The 20,268-nt window shown below is 41.3% G+C and overlaps 2 protein-coding genes across 7 annotated transcripts in view; one reads left to right on the top strand and one right to left on the bottom strand.

Annotated features, from left to right (window-relative positions):
* SPAST (spastin) overlaps positions 1-10,856 on the bottom strand; it is a 30,065-nt gene extending 19,209 nt beyond the window's left edge. For 2 of the 5 annotated variants that reach the window (XM_035108310.2, XM_035108312.2), the window contains exons 1-3: positions 10,213-10,856; positions 6,711-6,797; positions 4,407-4,490 (exon numbers count right to left, since the gene is read on the bottom strand). In XM_035108310.2, the coding sequence (XP_034964201.2) occupies positions 4,407-4,490; positions 6,711-6,797; positions 10,213-10,636 (595 nt within the window). In that variant the 5' untranslated portion in view covers positions 10,637-10,856. Of the gene's footprint in view, positions 1-4,406; positions 4,491-6,710; positions 6,798-7,903; positions 10,180-10,212 lie in introns of those variants that run through there. The other 3 variants (XM_035108311.2, XM_035108313.2, XM_060272895.1) reach the window with 2 other exon arrangements.
* Positions 10,857-13,497: 2,641 nt separating this feature from the next.
* On the top strand, positions 13,498-17,082 carry DPY30 (dpy-30 histone methyltransferase complex regulatory subunit). Of its 2 annotated transcripts, none has more exons than XM_035108314.2 (5): positions 13,498-13,633; positions 14,461-14,527; positions 14,611-14,658; positions 15,463-15,605; positions 16,914-17,082. In XM_035108314.2, exons 2-5 carry the CDS (start codon positions 14,492-14,494, stop codon positions 16,984-16,986), a joined length of 300 nt encoding a protein of 99 aa, XP_034964205.1. In that variant the 5' UTR covers positions 13,498-13,633; positions 14,461-14,491; the 3' UTR covers positions 16,987-17,082. The 2 variants fall into 2 exon arrangements, with proteins under 2 accessions (XP_034964205.1, XP_060128876.1); XM_060272893.1 differs by lacking the exon at positions 13,498-13,633 and adding an exon at positions 13,673-13,983.
* Positions 17,083-20,268: the final 3,186 nt, after the last annotated feature.

Genomic DNA, 20,268 nt, shown 5'->3' with positions numbered 1-20,268 from the left:
TGCATTATTCAATTACTGATCTATCACCAACGAAGAACATAAGAAGAGTCTGCTGGATCAGGCCAAGTACACTTTATTGTACTTGTGTTGTTATCCACTTGTCTTTAGATCACAAAGTGACCCCAGTTGATGTTTTCATCATACGTCAAAGAGACAAAGTTGCACGATAAGAGGCCTAGAGCCAAACATACGACCAGTTATTTATAACACGTGTTAAATTTAGTTACAGGCCTCCTTGGGGTTTTGTTCCAACATAGGGACATGAGCTCCCATTGCTTGGTCCCAGCTCCTGCCAACCTAGCAGTTCAAAAGCACGCCAAAAGTGCAAGTAGATTTATAGGTACTGCTCCGGCAGGGTGGTAAACGGCATTTCCGTGCGCTGCTCTGGTGTCAGTGTTCCGTTGCACCAGAAGCAGCTTAGTCACGCTGGCCACATGACCCGGAAAAACTGTCTGCAGAGCGGACAAATGCTGGCTCCCTCAGCCTGTAAAGCAAGATGAGCGCCGCAACCCCAGAGTTGTTCGCGACTTTACCCTTTACCTAGGGCTTATGGAAAAGGCTACAGTATGTCTTGTTGATAGAGGGTGAAGATGTTGAGAGATTTCACCTGCATGCTCTAAACTATTTTTATTTTAAAATGCTTGTGTGATGCTTTCCCAGGCAAAGGCTATCAGAAGAGATTTACAGCCAATAAAAACTACAAGCATTAAAATCAAGAATAAAGATCATAGATAAATATAAACTCAGAATTTCAGTAACACAAAAACATTCCAGCTTCCTTAAGTGAGTGGGGGGGGGGAATTAACCAGGGAAGGCAATTTGAAACAAATCCATTATTTTGAAACATTCTGAAAAGCTGACCACCACAGCTCTACTTGGACAGAGGTCCAAACTGTGGAGCCACAAAAGACTCCCTCTCTGCCTCCTAGTCATTCACATAATAGATCTAGGAGGTGAATACATCAAGAGGTCCTATAATTGAGATATCAGTGCATGGGCAGGATGGTATGGTGCATGTAGCCTTTGAAGTAACTTGGACCTAAATCATTTGGAACGTTCAAGGCTAAAACCAGCACTTCAAATTGGGCCTGAAGACATATTAGGAGCCAGTGTCATTACAAGTGTTATTGAAGCTGACTGCCATACACCCATCAGAACTCTGGTGGTTGTGTTTTGAAGCAGCTGGAGTTTCTGGACTATATTTAAAGAGAGCCCCACATACAGTGCATTACAATATTAATCTAGTCTAGATGTGACCACAGCATGGATCAGATCTGTGGCTAGTAGGTCTGTCAGCTCCAGAAAGGACTGTACTTAGTGTACCAGCCAAAGTCGATAAACTACACTCCTGGATACAAATGCTACCTGGGCTCCCCCAGTCAGTATTGAAGCCAGGAGAACTTGGGTCCTTTAACAGCAACAGTGGGGAGCCTTTGTTGCATGGGCTTTATTTGGTCCACAAGGCATTTTCCGCCAAACCATGCTCACCTGTCCCACACCTGATACCATATGCAATGCCAGGCAGCTAAAGACACAGCTGCAAAGGAACAATTGGGAGCTTAAAAAGCACTCCTGAGTGTTCCTTGGCAAGCAGCACCCATTCTCAGCACCAACTGACACTTTCAGTGAGCCCCTTTGAACTTGTCCTTTCACACGTGTGGTTTGGATTCAAATCATATCTGCAAACTGACAGCTTCAAAAGGGCTTGTTGTCAGTACCAATCAGATGATCAATGCTGAAAGTGAGCTCCTCTGTGGTTACCTGAATTGATGACATCAGGTGACTTTAAAAGTAGGTGGCCCCTCCCACACACCCCAAAAAATAACTCTAGTGAGTTAGTCCTTGATCCAGCCCTTGGGCTGGAGGGGGCGGTGGAATCCATCCCATTCCAGGGAACAATGTTACCCTGTCCAGTGCTAGTTGTAATCCTCCTTCTGAAGCCAGGAATCTCCAACCAACAGCACCTCTGTCTTGCCTGGATTTAACCTCAGTTCATCGGTCCCACAAATGCCTTCAGGCACTGGTTTAGGGTTTCAACAGCCTCAATTACAGTGGTACCTTGACTTACGAACGACTCGACAACCGAATTTTTCGACTTACGAATGGGGCAAAAACGCTTACGAATTTCTCTACATCCAAACGGAAACCGTGGCGGTTTTAGATAGGGTTTTTTTGACTTACGAATTTTTAGATGGGGTTGCTTCGACTTTTTTCTGTTTCCAATGCATTCCTATGGGAATTGCGACTTACGAATTTTTCAACCTACGAAGGTGCCTTCGGAACGGATTAAATTCGTAAGTCGAGGCACCACTGTACATCAGAAGATGGAAACAAAACAGTCAGCTGCATGCTGTCAGCATACTGATGACACTGCAACCACATCTTTAGATACCTTCCCCCAGAAGTTTCATGTAGATATTAAAAGACATGGAACAACAATACAGAGCCCTATGCTACCCCATAAATGAAAAAACCACTATGAAGCCATTATCAGCCCCCCCAAACTAAATGTGGTTTCTTTCCATAATTGCACCGTTTCAAACAGATTTCCGCTGCTTATAAACAATGTATGTTAAGTATTACACTCTATGTCACAATTATCTATGCAATGGCAATACCTAAAGCCTTATTAACAATAAACATTCTTTTAAAATTATACTTTTTCCATAAAACACCACATAAATAAAACAATTATCAGATTGACTTTCAGGCTACAAGCATATGCACGCTAACATGAGATCTAAATCCTATCCATTAAATGTAGGGAGACTACTAAATATACAGTATATGCATAAGATTGGGCTACTATCTGGCCTAAGACTTACTGCAAGGGATGACCATGTTAAGCCTGCTGCAGCAAAACAAAGCAGTGCCCTACGGCACCTTAAGGACTCAGTTGCTTCTGTACTTTTGCCAAGTACCAGAAGGTCCAATAAATTAGTACTTGAAGCTCTCATCTCAAGAAGCACCAAGATTAATTTGGAGTGTTCCAGAAAAAACAGAGTTATATTTAAACTATGTTGTGAGGAAGAAAGATATCCTTCCTCCTGTGACTGAAACTCTGAGTAGGACTAGATACCCACTGGTGAGGGGGAGAGAATGGAAGGGCGGGCGGGAGGGGCAAGAGGTACAGTTATAGCTCAGGAAGACTGATACTTAAGCCAGACTCCTCATACCTAAAAAGCTTTTGTTAACAGAGCACATACAAACTCGGAAAATTAGAATATCGTCAAAAAAGTGTATTTATTTCAGTACTGTAATGCAACTTTTTATTTTTATTTTAATGTTTACAAATGCTTTCTTTTGGAAATTCCACAGTAATAAAACAAATAGTTACAATAATACAAAAATAAACATTGCTAATACATTTCATTAATTACATTCTATTTATAATTGACCCACCTAACGACAATAATCACAATTACAACAAATAAAGGCTTGACATATCTTGCTTTGCATGTCATGCATCTATCTCATATACTGGTTTCACGTTTTAAGTTGCATTACTGAAATAAATGCACTTTTCAACGATATTCTGATTTTCCAAGTTTCACCTGTATGTTGTTAATTTTAAGTTTTTACTATGCTCTCTTGAAAAAAAGTTGTATGTTGTGAATGGCCATGGAATATGATTAGATTTTTTTTTTTAGTGTGACTCAGTCATCAGCTCTAAAGCTTTTCTTACATCCAACACTCATTACTGCAATATAGCAATGTGACATGCAGCAAGTTGCATGCATCTCTTACACCAAGAGCAATCTCAGGAGGCTGCTGGTTTGAGTGGAGGTATGCCAGGTGGTGAGTAGGCTGCTTAACATATGGCATGTATACATTTTTCTGCCCAAAGTTAGTTGCAGCAGGAGTGGTTGGGTTTTAAGTAGGAAAACAGTCTGAAGGGGAAGGGTTAAACAGCCTCTTTCAATGCCATTGTTTCACACAAACTTGCATCCTCCTAAGGCTGGTTTCTTACACAGACTGTCTAGTTTGGTCCTTTATTCTTTTTCCTTGATATAAGAATGACAAACTGTGACAGTGAATTCACTCAGATTTACTAAATGAGACCTTTTAAAATGTTTATTTTAGGTGTAACATGGATTTACTTCCACTGGGTGTACCAAATAAATCATCTTTTCAGAGAGCCAACTGAACTCCAGAACTTCATCTTCATAGAGTCTTGAGTCTGTTTTTCTCACAGCCCCTTTAAATCCCTCCCCCCTAAACGACCCAGACTCTGCCAATATTCCTGTATCTGTGTCACAGTAGGTATATAGGTTCTATGCAGTTAAAATCCAATACCGAGATACCCCTTTCAAAAGTTAAAAAGCCAGATTAATAAATGTTTCTTAAATATATGCATTGTGTAACTATCATTTCCAGTTTTCCAAAATAAAAATATTAAATAATACCTAACAGCTGCAAACGGTCCTTCGCCATTGCCAAATTTGTCACCATTTTAGACTGCAGACGGCGAGCTCGATCACAATGATCTCCTTAAAAAGAAAGTTAAATATTCAGATTCAAGCATAATTACAACAGCAATGTTTGTCCCACACTATAGCAAAAAAGAGAAGTAAATATTAAAATTACAACTTACTTAAAATATACATGAATCTAAGAGTAACTGACATAGGGGAAAAAACCTAATGATGCTCTGCATAGATATCTAACATTAGAACAAGTCTGTGCATGCTTTTCTCTCTTCAGGGACATTTGCACAAATGGGGAAATATGCAAATGAACACAGTAGTAAGAACATGTTCAGACTAGCTGTATTTTCCCATTACATGTGCAATTAGCCTCCCTGTTCATATTTTCTATTCCCTGCCATTATTTCAAAATACTGATATGGAACTAGCAATAGTATTAGGTCTCTTTCTGACAAGTAGTATGTCAGATTTCTAAACTGATGAAAAAACCATTCTAAAGGAACATGAAGTGCAATCCTTTGGATTGAGTTTAGCCCCAAGAATCTCTAAACAACAACAAAAACTTCTAAGATATTAATAAATGCTAACTATTTACCATGCCACATTTACATTACAATTTTAGTATACTTGTTTCGCCAATTTACAGATAGGAAATTACATCAAAATTAAATGTGTATTTAAAGCTTTCAACTTGCTTTTAAAAGCAACACCAAAAAAGTTAGTGCGAAGGTACCGATAGCAAGATTAACTTGAGCCAAAAATCTGACTGATTTTTATCCCCATCCCCTCTAAAAGGAGACCATGAACCATCAACAGAGATACCGGTACTTTGTAGAACCACAACTGACAAACAAAAACGAAATCCAGGATATCTGTTCAAAATAAAAGTTCAGCTAAGAAACAAGTGGTAGATAATATAAACTATCCACAAACAGAGTGAACCATTAGCACGTGAACCCATTATTACTATTATTTATTGAATTTATATACCATCCTATACCCACGTGTCTCAGGGTGGTTCAGAGTTATCTGGAAGGCATAGGTGCCAACTCGCCGGGGCCCTGGCTAACCGAGCACCCACAAAATTCCCCATGAAGGGTCCGGGCACCCACAAATTTTGGTGCCAGGGCCATGCTCACTGCATGGCACCTATGATCATGGAGCCAAGGTGGCACTCCTGCTGGAAGGATTTCTATTCTTGCATTTTGTCAAATTTCTGTACGTACTCCATTCTTTCAAAGAAGTAACTGGCAACAGACATGATGAAGGCATGGTGGGGAAAGGGGCTACAGATGTTGTTGGACTCCAACTCCCATTAGCCCTTGCAGCCATGCCCAATGGTCAAGGATGCTGGAAACTTTTGTCTAGCAACCTCTGATTAATTCCATTTAAAAGTATGGTTCTGATTGTCCAGGATCAATCCTAAATATTTGTTGTATCCCATTCTGAATTCAGTATTATTCAACATGAACTGGAACAGAATCAGTTTAGGATCTGACTTTATTAGCCTGAACCAGAATTAATTCAGTACAATTTTAATGGCAGATGATTTTTTGGTTATTATTTAGAAAATTTAATGAGAATCGGTTTGAGTATTTCCAAAACAGAGATTTTATTTCAAGTACAATTAGCTGTCAGCAATTAAGGAAGTGTATTGCATTCAACAACTCTGGCCCTGTTCACACACCACATTAAAACATAAACTAAGGTTTAGGTTTTTTAATAAACATTTGTTTATAATTTTGTGAAAAAATACCAAAGCCATCTGCAACAATTATAATACAATAAAAACCACAAAAACAATTAAAACAGATCACCAGCTGACTACTATGAGAAATGTTTCTTAATTGTCTACATAAGCCTTGTGGCAAAGAAAAATTTACAGCAAACATTTGAAAGTTAATATGAACACTACTCCTCTGCCACTCCTGCTGCATTGACAGGAAACAAGCTATGGTCTGGTGGCCAACATATCTTGAAGTCTGTAGTTTTTGCTCCAAACAAACCACAACCATGATGCTAAACTAGACCATGGCTTGTTTCCTGGCAGTGTGGCAGGAGCAAACAACCAGTGATTAACCTCAAGGAAACAAAAAAACATGGTAATATGGCTCAAGGTCAGAGGAAAAAAAACCTAACCATGAAAAACTTTTTTTTTTAATTCTGCAAAAAAAAAAAGATTTACTAGGTTTTCTTTGCCAATTTCAATTGCTCCTTCTATTTATTCATTTAAATTTAGTATCAAAATAAGCTCACAGTTTCACAGACACAAGGTTGGCCTACCTTGACCAGTAACTAGCACAGCTATTCCTTTTTCCAGTTCTTCAATCCCCTTTCTGTACCATTCAACAGCTTGTTCCTTTTGTCCTGCTGAGAAAAAGTTGTTTGCATACTTTCCGTCATGAAGAATGGTCAGAACTACAGACACTGTATAGAGCCTATGGAAGTTATTTGAAGATGGCTACCAGTATGCACATTCAGACTTGTGTTTTCTCTTCTCCATCCTCCAGCTCCCAACACCCCAAATCTGCTCAACCCTCTGGAACAGATTTTGAGGCTTGTGGGGCCTGCAGGGGGTAACTGCTCCACACTACATTGGATCTCAACCAGTATTAAAGCTTGTTCAGAAAGCAACCCAATAACAATATATGCAGAAAAGTCAATTACACATCGAGGAGTTGTTATGGAATTGATGAAATACAGAACATTCATATTGTGCTTTTGATTGCCTGCAGGCCGACAAGTAAATCAACAGTATCCCCATATGCAGATGGAAAGCTAAGGTATACAGATAGTGGTCTGACTAACGCTATCTAGGAAGTTCATGACTGAAGTGACCTCAGACTTTCAGGTTCAGAACTCACCTTGACATTATGCTACTCTGACTGCCTTCACATTCCAATTTTATTTGTTTTAAAGAAACAAAGTGTCAATAAAGTATTTAGATAGAAAAACGAGAATCTGGATCACAAGAGAATATGAGAATGAATTCACAGTGCCTTGCTTTTAATATCAGATTACTCAAGAGAGCACATAATCAAAGTCTGAAAGTTACCCGATTCAATCCCACACAGGAATGCTGGATCATCCACACATCAGCTGCTACAAGTAAATCCATACACTCCAGACCTCAAACGGGTATGGTTATATCAGGTGAACTATAAAAAAGCACCTTAAAAGCAAGAAGCTCCAGACAGCTCACATTAGCAAGCAAATCCACATGCTAGAAGGAGAAAAGCACAGCCAAGCAGGGCAAATACCCGTTCAATATGTGAGAATTTCTTTCAGTTCAAATCCTGAACTGAACAAACCACATTAATATGTTGACACCGTTTGCAATACAGTCCACGAAGTTTTGCAGTAATTTTTTTGCATGTGAAGAATCAGAGTGTTATACTACCGTAGGAGTCAGTCATGAAGCTTACTATGTGACCCCGGCTCCCCCACTCTCTCAGCCTAACCTATCCTAAACCTACCACAAATTATGCAGTTGAGCTTCCCACATTTGGGGAAATCGCAGGGGTCAGCACACCCAGAGTGCAATGGAAAGATATTTTCATAGGCTTGTCAAACTGTCTTGAACTCATTCACTTACTTCCTTATCTTGATTCTGCTGAACAAATGAGATAGAAAGGTTTAATCTTAATGTTTCAGATTTGTTTAATCTCTCATACAAAACAATCAACGGGCAATCAGCTATATTACTCCCGGATATTGATTATTTCCACACTTTCCAGGAAAGCCATGTAGTGCCACAATCACTAAGTAAAGAAACTAAAAGGGCAACTTGGGGGGAAAAATCTAATTCAAGCTATGTTTTGAAAGTGATTGGACACGGGGTTCAAATTCACCATCAATTCCTAAAAATAACAAAAGGCAAGAGGTGACATGATAGATGTTTATGAAATCATGCATGGCATGGAGATAGTGGTTAGAGAAAAGTTTTTCTTCCTCTCTCATAACATTCATGGACATCCAATGAAGCGGAATGTTGGAAGAATGAGGGCAGCTAAAAGAAAGTACTTTAGGCAACACATAATTAAACAATGGAACTCACTCCCACAGGAGGCATCAATGGCCACCAACTTAGGCAGCTTTAAAAGAGGATTAAAAAAAATCACGCAGGACAAGGTTGTAAACAGCTACTAGCCATGCTGGTAATGGTCTCTCTCTATCTCAACTGTGAGAGGCATTGTGCCTCTCAATACCAGTTGGGTAGAGTGATGTTGCACTCATGTCTAGCTTGCAGTCTTCCCACAGGCATCCGTGTGGCCACTATGAAAACAGGATGGTGGATGAGCCACTGGCCTGATTCAGTAGGCTCTTACCATGTTCTTAATGTCAGTCTTATTTCTTAATTTTGTTACATATGTTGGCAGCCCAATGCTGTTTGTTCAGAACCATAACTTCTGGTAAGGAAAACGTTTTGAATGTAAAAGGTTCAATCCCTGGTATCTCTAGCTAAAAGTATCTTAGGTATCAGTGTTGGGAATAACCTCTGCTTGAGACCCAGAGGTAGGTTAGAATCAACCAGTTGCCTAAGTCAGTGCAAGTCTGCTTCAACATATCCAGCTCATTGTATTTAAAAATATTTGTGACTTCTGCATTAGAAAGGCTATTTTTCACTGTTATTCTAAATCACAACCAAATAAGTAAATGGAAAGAGTGGGTCTTAACCTATTACCTGTACATTAAGTAAAACTTACAACAAAAACCTCACTGCAGTCCCTATTTATTTATTTATTTATTTATGTGTTTATTGTTGCTGTAATCACAAAAAGTGGTTGGTGGTTGAAGACATTTAAAATATTCGAGAGTCTCTGCACACAACGTTTTAAAAGCTTCTATCAATGGCTTATCTTTTACCAAAGCTGTCACACCAGGAAACATTGAAGGTTACAAATGGCAAACGATTTAGCTTTAAAATATTTGAACTCTCATGTTCTCTCACAAGACTAACAGCTACTGTTACAGTACAGTACAATCACCCTTTAAAAAAAAGGCCCTTCTGAATAGTTTGCATCCACAGAGCTCACCATTCCACACATTTCCCCCCTCCCTCAGCATTACCATCTCAAGAATTTGTCTGAACCCCTTAGAAACTTGAATTTGATATGCAGCCCAAACAAGTTAACAGAAGCAGCGGCTGGGTGAAGGTGTATGATGAACCACAGTAGTACAAGCTGAACTCGGAGAACAAAGAGACTAAGCGGGTAACACAAAGTCTCTTTCACATTCACAGCAAAGCCTCCCTTTACATAGACTCCACCCACCAAGTCCTACATTTCAGCACCCTCCATATATCGTAACATTCGCCGCCTGTTATGGGGTTAATATACCTATACCACCACAGACTTTTCACTCTGGAGCAATTCTCTTCAAAGCCCCATGGATTTTAAACCCCTGCCTAATTGCGCGCGGACTGAACCATCGCTGCCAACACTACAAGGAGGACCTAAAAAAACACTCTTCAGTCCCCTCGACTGCGAGAGCAGATGGGCGAGAAGAGCGAACTCGGAAGCAATTTATCCGCATTATGAGACACGGCGCCAGGAAGGGGAGGTTGACGGAACGGGGGGGCACCGAAGATGGGGGGCGCAGCCATCCGACGGGCGTGAGGCGACGGCGAAAGGGGGCTTCTCCTCGCCGCACGCCCGTCCCAGTCCTCCTGGCCGGCATCCCCTTCCCTCCGTTGGCACCGTCCTCGCCGCGCTACACAACCGCTCCCCCCACCCACCCCCATCCTTTGCCGCAGCCATTTCACTTCTCCCGGGGCCTCCCTTACCGGCCTCGTCTTCGTCGATGCGCAGCGCCGTGGAGATGCACTCGAAGGCGCGCTTGTGGCAGGCTCGCACTGTCTCGGGAGCGTCGCCGACGCCGGCCCTGGCGGTGCCTTTGGTGGCTGCCATGAGGACGCCGCCGCGGGAGAGCCGCTCGCAGAGCCAGGCGAACAGCAGCCCCAGCTGGAAGGCCAGGAAGCGGAGCAGGGCGAAGGCGGCGAACAGCGGGTACGAGAAGTAGTAGAGGTTGCGCTTGTGAGGGGAAGCCGCCGCCGCCGCCGCCGCCGCCGCCTGTTGGTGGTGGTGCTGTTGGTGCTGGACCGAGGGAGCCGGCCCGGCCCTGGGCGGAGAGGAAGTCCCGGCGGCCCGAGTCGGGGAGCTGGAGGCGGCTGAGCCCTTCTTCTTCCCTCTCCCGCCCGGAGAATTCATTCACCACCGCCGTCGCCATAACCCGCTGCCAGCGACTGACAACAACCAGCCGCGCGGGCCTGCCATGGCACAGGCTACGCCCCTTTCCCTCAGCCCTGCTATCAGGCACAGGGGGCACTCGCAAGCGCGCGCACGAGGCAATATGCGCGGCGACGCTTCCTGAATAAGGAGCGCCGTTACAGCAGCCCTTCGCCGGCCGCCTGGACGCTCTCGTCAATTTGCGCCTGCGCGAACCGCATAAGCGACAATAGGGGGCGTGGTCGGCACTACAGGCGGTAGGGGAAGGAGGCAGGTCAACCCGGAAGGCTACCATTACGCAATGCTTCTCACGTAATTAATGGAGATAGCGGATTGGCTGGCTGGTGTGTCTCTTAGTGTTGGCGTAAGAGCCAATGCAGTACTGTACAGTACTACCGGTAGTACCACTCTATATTGCACCCGCTTTGTGTGAAAGCGGTGCACTCTGGGCAATGTAGTCAGTAGGGAATGCAATGCGTAATGGGAGTTAGGATTTCTCCCTTCTGTCCTCAGCCTGTTGACAGAATGTCAAGTCAAGATGGGAGGGAGGCAGGGAAGTTTTCTACAGATCGCCGCAATTAAAAACTAATCTGAGGGTGTTCGAAGTAATATAAAACACATAAAATTACATTCTACAGAATGAAGCAGCAAAGCATTAAGAGACATATGTGATGCTGGTTATGTTTTTGAATAAAGGACCTATTTAAAACAATAATTAATTAGAAGCTCTATTCACTATTCCAATACCTTTTATTTAACCACATGGATCACCACAATGTCACTATCTCTTCCTATATAATTTCCCATATCCAGGGGGTAGGCCAGTTGTCTGTTCTGGATAGGGTTGCGCTCTTTCTGGGGTGTGTCTCTGGACCCATGTTTGTCGTTGCTAAAAAGCTATCAGGCACCATTAAAGGTTTTACTTTCAGTATTCAAACCCCTTAAAAAGTTGGAATAGGTTGCCTCATATAGCCCTGCCTGGCAACTGCACACCTCTAAAGAAGCACTGCTGAGACTACTGTATGCCTCAGAGGTGTGCTTAGTTTGTACTGGAAATGAGGCTTTGAGTGTTGAAGCTCTAGCCCTCAGGAATTAATTACTGTTTGAGATTAGACTGGCGCCCCATGTCTTCATATTTAGGTGGCTACTGAATATGTTTTTGAAGACTTTCCCTGAAGTGTGACTCAGTCCTTTTATGGAATATTACTTATTCATATTTTTAAATGTTTTTGTTTTTGGAGTGTGTATTATTTGTTGTTGTTTTTATCTCATTTTATCTTGTGTACTGCTTTGAGGGCATCAGGCTGTGATGAGGTTATTAATAATAAACTTTAAGAATCAAATAATTGGAAGATGGCATAAAATATAGGCAACCTATCTAGTTTCTAGTACACATAGAATGCAATCCTATGCAGAATTAATCACTTTTGAACCTATTGATTTCAATGTAATACCTAACTGTATAGGATCAGTAATGCATTTATATGAAAGCTAATTCCTAGAATACAATTTTCATTTTCATTTCACAAATAGTAATTTTAAGCATGTTGTGGAAAAGCAGTGGAAAAGCATCGGTTTGGATTTACAGACATTATGATTTGTACCTATCACAATTATGCTGCCAAGGAAAGGCAATCAGATCCAATGTTAAAGGATGCAATTATCTGTCCTGTGGGTCAAATAACATAAATGAATGGAATATTCCAAACTAGGAGTTTTCTGTCAAATTTTGAAAACCTGCGGTCGTTTTTTCTTGATGAATACTGGAGGCAAACTTCAGTCATACCCTCAGAATGAGTATCCTTTCTTTCAATGGTAGGGTTGCCTAGTTAATATTGCATCCCAGCATCCCCTCCCCTCCTCCTCTTTGTGCACTTGGAATGAGACTGTGCTTTCACTGCAATATTGATGCTTCTGAGATTCACCTCCACTGCAGGGAAAGGGATGATACCATTGCCCATATGTTAGCAGAGCCAAGGGAATACTGGGTGCACCCACTCCAATGTAGAGTGACTGATACATCCGACCATAGCTGCCAAGTTATCCCTTATTTTAAGGGATTTTCCCTTATGCTGAATAGGCTTCCTCGCGAGAAAAGGGAAAACTTGGCAGCTATGCATCCGACATGGCAACTTAATTTTAAATGCTGAGTAAACCTGTTGAAGAAAGTAGACTATTGATTCCTTTCTTACTAGAGATGCTTTACTACTCAATCCCATCTGGATATCCTGCTCCCTTCAGGAGAGTGTTTTCTCTTTCTGTCAATTCAACACTGCAAGCTAAATTAGTGGCTTCTCTGTACTAGCACATTTTGAATTGCAGTACCTGGCCCAGTTCCCTTTGAAATTTATGTTCTTTTCATTCGACCCAGCTTTTAAAGGATGCTGGTTGCCATGACAAACAGCTGTTTTACTGCTTGGTTCCCTACATATTTTTTTTTACATTTTGCACAAAACTTTGACATCCATCTTGAGTACTAATTGCTAGACAAGATGATTTATTATTACTGAACACAGAATGAAGAAATACTTCAACAGAATTCAAACTTATTTGATCGGGGTGAAGAGAAACGAACAAGACCACACTTTTTCTTTTTATTCTGATTTTCACATGCCGAAAACTGAGAACAGGGTTTGAGCGATGAGCTAACCTCCACGCTAAAGCCCATCCATCCTTCACAGAAGGAGCTGCGACCGCGACAGAGAGTTCCTATCTTCTCAAACAGGCGAATCCCCACCCCGCCGCTTCTGCCTTGGTGAGCTCTCTCCATTACGCAGGCGCGCTAGAGGCCCGAATAGCTTGCCGCTTTGGAAGCGCGACATTTCCCCGCTCCCTCCTTTACGGCGCGCCGCTGTACGACAGCCGAAGTTCCTTGTTTACGACTCGTCTCGCGGATTGTTTCGCTCGTTGCTCCGCGACGGGTGGTTTTTCTTGCTGACTTTTCATCCTCGAACCCAAGAGCTGCTCGGCTAAGCGGAGGTGAGCGCGGGCTGCCGAGCCGCGGACCGAGGTTCGCGGCGCGGCGTCCATCCTCCCCGAGGCAGCCTTGTGGCCGGAGAGCGGGAGCGGGGAAATGGATGTCCAGGGGCCGCCTGCTGCCCTCTTGGCGCTTCTGCCGCTCGGGCTCCGGGGGTCCTATAATTCTGAGCGTAGCCAGCGCGGGTCCTTCGGAGCCACGAGGGTCGCTTGACAGCGCGGCCTTTAAGAAACGAAAAGCAGGCAGGCAAGCCGGCTGTTGGTAGTCGCGTTCGGGCTGCTCCTCGATCGGATGAAGCTTTTCCTTACGGACGCATAGGCTGCAATTGCAGGCACGCTTACTCTGGAGTAATGTAAGACCCATTAGATTAACGGGGACTTACTGCTGAGGAACCGTGCGCAAGTTCAATACGCAGCCATTACAACAGGGATGGGGAATCTGTGGCCTTCCAAATGCTGTTGGTCTGCCATCCCTATCTGTTTTCTGTGCTTATTGTGGAGGTTGAGGTCAGCAACATCTGGATCGACAAAGGTATCATTGCTTTCTCAGCAGTGCATGTAGTTGATCCTGCTTCCCCCATCATTTGGATAGAAATTAACCTTTCTGCTTAAAACAACTGACATTTAAACCCTTGATCTTCTTGTTAAGGGATTTATTTTTAATGAAAATATATCTGATAAAAGATCTCTTAACGGGGAGTTATGAAATGTGTCATACCAAAAGACACTTGGAAGTTGTTGGTAACATGAACTATCAGCTTTACTTAAGAGAGAGATTTCTAAAACTGATCACAGTGTAATCAGTAACTTTCTGTTTCCTCCCCACTAAGACTACTTCGTATTTGCTAACTTCCACACATCATGGAGACAGAACAGATTATGGAGAGCCAGCCACAGGTAATGCCAAACCCCCCAACAATACCTGCGTTAGTGAGATTGTGTGTGTAAGAGATATTTTATAACTGTGTGATGCTTTGCAGGTTCCAGAAAATCCTCATGCGGAGTATGGTCTTACAGAGAACGTAGAGGTAACTAAGTTTATAATGAGAGTTAACTATTCCCTGTTGAAATTGGGATCTGCTCTATTTTTTGTGATTGTATTTCTTAATTGTAAGTTTTTAAACTGTATTGTAAATGGTTGTTGGCCATGGTGGGAACTTTGAGTGAAGGGTGGGTAATGAATTAAAATAATAATAGTCTTATATTGATACTCTTAAATTAAGAGTACAATTTGCTAAAGTTGTTTATTCATAGAATTGAGTGAAGCTAGCGATAAGGCCTCTGATCCAGTCATGTGTTAGGATAGCTTGTCTAATACAACTGTACAATCTCAGGTATTTATTATGGAAGTGCCTGAGCTTGTGCGGCTCAGAATGAGAAAGATTTATTTTGCTGTTTTTAAAAGCTTTCATCCTGGCATTAGTATTAGTATAGTATTAGACTGTTGCATATATGAAGATCCTCAGATTGATGTTAACCTATTGAATAGATTTGCATATTTGTGTGCATTTTTGTGCAAAATAATTTTTATTTCACCACCATTCACCTCATCTAGACATTTTTGCTGTAAATCTGTAAAAATCAGGCCATGAAACAGTAATGGCTGTCTCATGGAACCATGGTAAGCAAACAGAATTTTCAAGGAAAGAAACATTTTTAATGGGGCTTCTGCATGATTTTTTTTGGAGAAAACATACAGTACTTATTTCACTGAATAAGTAAAACGTATGGATTTTTGGTCAATTTTTAGATAGTCCAGAAATGCATGACTTTATATTTTCAACTTGAACACTGAATTGCTGTCTTCATCTAGTGTTTGTTTACATTTTAAGCGAATAGTGGAAAATGAGAAAGCAAGTGCAGAGAAAACATCAAAGCAGAAAGTAGATCTTCAGTCACTACCTACGCGTGCCTATCTGGACCAGACAGTTGTGCCTATCTTACTACAAGGTCTTGCAGTACTTGCAAAAGAAAGGTAGCATATTTGTTTATCTTTCATGATTTCATTCTTAACAACGTTCACAAACTTCTGCTTGCAGTCGTTTTATAGGTCTAGTTCTTACAAACAGCGAGGTGGGAAATATATGACTGGGCTTTACAACAGTGGGTAGGAGCTCAGGTGAATGAATTTTGCACACTAAATAATCATTTGCACATAAACAATGTAGCATTTTGCATCATTAGACCTTACTCCTTGATATGCTGTTTTTCAAGCATTTTTGTATGAAGAATAATTCATTCATGTGAGCCCACACTTGTATTTTGAACTGATATAGTCCTGACACTTATATGCCACCTCATTTGTTGTGTTTGAGAGTGAGACTTTAATGCATGTGTGTGAAGTGTGAAAATTTCTACACAAACTAGAAGTAGTTATGCTGGCTCTGGTCATCAGCCTTAATTTGATAAGCACTACTTAATTTGATAAGATTGATATACAATCTGATTTGACATGGCTATAATGAGAGACCACAGCATTCATTATCCTGTTTTTTTGGGGGGGGGGGATGTATTGCTACTGGATCACTACTACTCTCCTGTTATTTCTGTAGGAAGAGATGGTGGGAGCTCCTACAGCCAAGCATTCCTAAATCTACATATTTTTAATCCCTGTTTCCATATGTCTAGTAGTTTTCCCTCATTTCCCTTCCCAAGCAGAAGGGGATTGGGATAGACAGTAAGCATAAAGTAAGTAAATGTAAGCATTTCCCCCTCATTTTTCAGGCCCAACAACCACCACATAACATTATAGTTCAGCAGCTTTAAGCCATGCCAGTCCAGTATAGGAGTTAAGGAATTCATTTCCATTTTAAGGAATTTAACACTTGCCCCAAGTTAAAATAAAAAAGCAGATCAAACGAACAGCTGTAAAAATCTGACATTCTTTGAAACTTTGTAATTTAGCCCACAACAGATGGAATTAAGAGAAAAAATGCTAATGATATAAGAAATTAAAATGTTTTCACTAGCAACTCTACATTTACCAAGTGCCTGCTACTTATGGCAGAATCCTAACCCATGTCTACTCAAATAAATTTCTGTTTAATTCAATGGGGCTTACTCCCAGATAAGTAGGGTTAGGACTGCCGCTGTAAAGTATTAAAGTAAAATGTTTTGTGATCCCAAACAATACTCAAGTACTTTTAGTCTTTTTAAATCTACTACATACTGTGGGTTCCATTCCTGAAATTTTAGGTGGGTAATTTTGATAATTTAAATGAAATTAAAAGAATTCTTGAATTGGTAGCTATGTACAAAACCACTATTCTCTTTTTATTTTCAGACCACCAAATCCTATTGAATTCCTTGCAGCATACCTGTTAAAAAATAAGGCACAGTTTGAGGACCGAAATTAATTTCATCTTCTGATGACCATTTGACTGATCAGTATATATGCTAAATAACCATGAATCATTGTCTGATGTATAAATCCTACAAAAACAAAAACAAAATCACTTTTGCTCAATTTCTTTAGCCTTTTTTGAGTTATGCCAGGGGCATGGGGAGATAACACTACCACTGTGTCAGCAAAATCGACACTGTATCCTATACATGCACAGCCTTAGAAGGGAAAATTATACAACACAGCGCACATAAAAGGTTTTTTGCCAGTGGGAGGGGCCAGGAGGTACAACAAGGGCAGACACAAGCTGATGACAGCAGCCTTGGGCAGCTTGAGGTTAAAAGCAGGGGCCATACTCAGCTTTTGTTGTGCAGTCATATCAGAGACAAAAGAGAGAGCCATACTTGCACCGTTAGTACACTTCCTATTTTGCAGGATTAGCCAGCCCGGCCAGGTACTATCCCAGCAGGATTCATCGAAGAAGAGGAGTTTGGATTTGATATCCCACTTTATCACTACCCTAAGGAGTCTCAAAGCGGCTAACAATCTCCTTTTCCCTTCCTCCCTCACAACAAACTCTCTGTGAGGTGAGTGGGGCTGAGAGACTTCAGAGAAGTGTGACTAGCCCAAGGTCACCCAGCAGCTGCATGTGGAGGAGCAGAGACGCGAACCCGGTTCACCAGAGTCTACCGCTCTTAACCACTACACCACACTGGCTCGCAAATGTCAAAGCTATTGTTATAAAGGATCTAAGGTGGAGTTGGCACCAGATTTTATGGTTCACCTTGTTCTCAAACCACTGTACAGCCCATTAAAGTAAATAGTTCTTTATAGAAACAAACCAGTGCATCAGTTGCCAGGTCCAAAGAACAATTGTCTGGTGGATGGATCTAGCAGGCCTAACTTAAATGGGAACAGTAATGATTTCAAGCTGAAGAATAAAGATTGCAGCACAAAAACATAGTAATAACTACATATCAAAAGACTGCAGGCTTCATTCCTAGATGGCAGTGGACACAAGCCATATTCATTTACTTGGGTATTCATAGGCCACATCTCACGGTTAACTGGGATGGGTCATGAGATAAAAGCTCATTATGAATCACAAAACCACAACCAAAATATTAAAATGTTAGAATGACAGCTGCAGTTAAAACATGATCGTTGACAGTAAAAATACAACATTAGTATAAATACGAAAACCAAGCAGCAAAGAAATCATTAAAAGCAGCAGTTTAATGCAGTGTTAAAATGTCAGTTTTGAGGAAAGCATTTTCAAACTCTGCTGAAAATTCATTGACATAGGAGCTAAATGCATCCACTTAGGGAGGAAGTTCCATAATCAGGATACCAGCACTGCTCAGTAAGTAGTATTTGACTATGCTGATCTAACTTAAGATATAATTAAGTAAAAGTATTGCTAAATATAAACTTTTGGATTTTTTTTGTCTGATGAATTTTAAAAACTCAGTTTATTATATTTAATTATATCTGACTGTTATATGTCGCCTTTGGTGATGTTGGAGGAGATGACAGAGAACTTTCATTAAAAAAAATTCTAAATTTTAAAGGGCATTTTTTTAATTAAAAAACATAATTACTGTAATCAAAATAGCCTCAGTACTCTTATCTTTATACTCCTCTTTTACACAATTAGTTGATAAGCTTGTACCCCTGAAAGATAACACAGCCTTTTGAAGAATAGTGTTACCCATGTTCTCTGCAAATATTTGGTTTATTATTTTTGCCATAATGTTTCATACTTTTCAGTATTACGTAGCCTCCCATATGCTGAACTTTTCTAGCATCTGTTAACAATTTACTGTAAAACTTTGTTCCTTTCTCATGTTTCTCCAGCAGCTAAACTGTTTTCTAATACAGATATTTATTTTATGCTTCAGTATGTTCAGCCCTTGTTTCTAATTAAGCTACTGGGTACTGCAGGCAAAACAGCAGCCAGGAGAGGGACCCCTTGAGAAAAAGATTAAGGCCATTTTACACAAATGATGCTGAACTAGGGCTGAAAGATTACTTGTGTTTACGGTATTTCTGTCCAAACTGTAAAACCCATATAAAGCCTCACTGTTGTGCCAAGTTATTTATTTTATTTAAAAGTGCTTTCTTTCTTTCTTTCTTTCTTTCTTTCTTTCTTTCTTTCTTTCTTTCTTTCTTTCTTTCTTTCTTTCTTTCTCTCTCTCTCTCTCTCTCTCTCTCTCTCTCTCTCTCTCTCTCTCTCTCTCACACACACACACACACATTCAGACATATATATTAATATTTCAAAAATCACCAAACAGTACACACATATACCACTTTTAATGCAAAATAAAGCAGCTTACAGGGTTAAAAGCAGCAACACCTAACACTGTACGTTATGGGTCAGCTGTTTTAAGCAGCTATTTGGGGTGTCACAAAAGGGCAGAAAACGGTCCTGAAGCATGAATGGTTGTGTAGAAGAATTGCAACAGATCCGGCTTGTCCTGCAAGCCACACCTGCTGAAATCCGGTCTTCTGAACAACTATTAAAAGTCCAGAAGCCCTATCCTCTCTTTTACCTGGCCACCTTACGCTGTACCTTTTCACTGAGTGCTTTCCTCTTATCACTCTGTCATCTGAACCGGTTTGTAAGGATCTGTGACTAAGGGGCAGGTTGGGTCTATAGCCAAGAAATCTGCTTTCAGTGTCAATGCCTTTCACAGCCAACTTAGATGAGCAAGAAGCACTTTCCAGGCAAAGCCATCATTGGATACAACCTGCATAGGTTTAACATAGCAGCATATAGTTACAGGTAGGTAGCCGTGTTGGTCTGACGCAGTCAAAATAAAAAATCCTTCCAGTAGCACCTTGTTGTTGTTGTTGTTTAGTCTTTTAGTCGTGTCCGACTCTTCGTGACCCCATGGACCATAGAACGCCAGGCACTCCTGTCTTGCACTGCCTCCCGCAGTTTGGTCAAACTCATGTTCGTAGCTTCGAGAACACTGTCCAACCATCTTGTCCTCTGACGTCCCCTTCTCCTAGTGCCCTCAATCTTTCCCAACATCAGGGTCTTTTCCAACGATTCTTCTCTTCTCATGAGGTGGCCAAAGTATTGGAACCTCAGCTTCACGATCTGTCCTTCCAGGGAGCACTCAGGGCTGATTTCCTTAAGAATGGATAGGTTTGATCTTCTTGCAGTCCATGGGACTCTCAAGAGTGGCACCCACCCTGTGGAATGCCCTCCCACTAGAGGTCAAAGAGAACAATTACCAGACCTTTAGAAGGCATCTCAAGGCAGCCCTGTTTAGGGAAGCTTTTA

Source organism: Zootoca vivipara, chromosome 3, assembly GCF_963506605.1.
Source record: "Zootoca vivipara chromosome 3, rZooViv1.1, whole genome shotgun sequence".
Taxonomy (NCBI): Eukaryota; Metazoa; Chordata; class Lepidosauria; order Squamata; family Lacertidae; genus Zootoca; species Zootoca vivipara.
This window is presented reverse-complemented; position numbering and strand designations above follow the sequence as displayed.

What these genes read in the sequence shown, in the direction of transcription:
- DPY30 (XM_035108314.2), top strand. Translation starts at nt 14,492, where the DNA reads ATGGAGACAGAACAGATTATGGAGAGCCAGCCACAG. An exon ending in TTATGGAGAGCCAGCCACAG is followed by an intron (nt 14,528 to 14,610) that starts GTAATGCCAAAC and finishes GATGCTTTGCAG; the next exon opens with GTTCCAGAAAATCCTCATGC. An exon ending in GCAGTACTTGCAAAAGAAAG is followed by an intron (nt 15,606 to 16,913) that starts GTAGCATATTTG and finishes TTTTATTTTCAG; the next exon opens with ACCACCAAATCCTATTGAAT.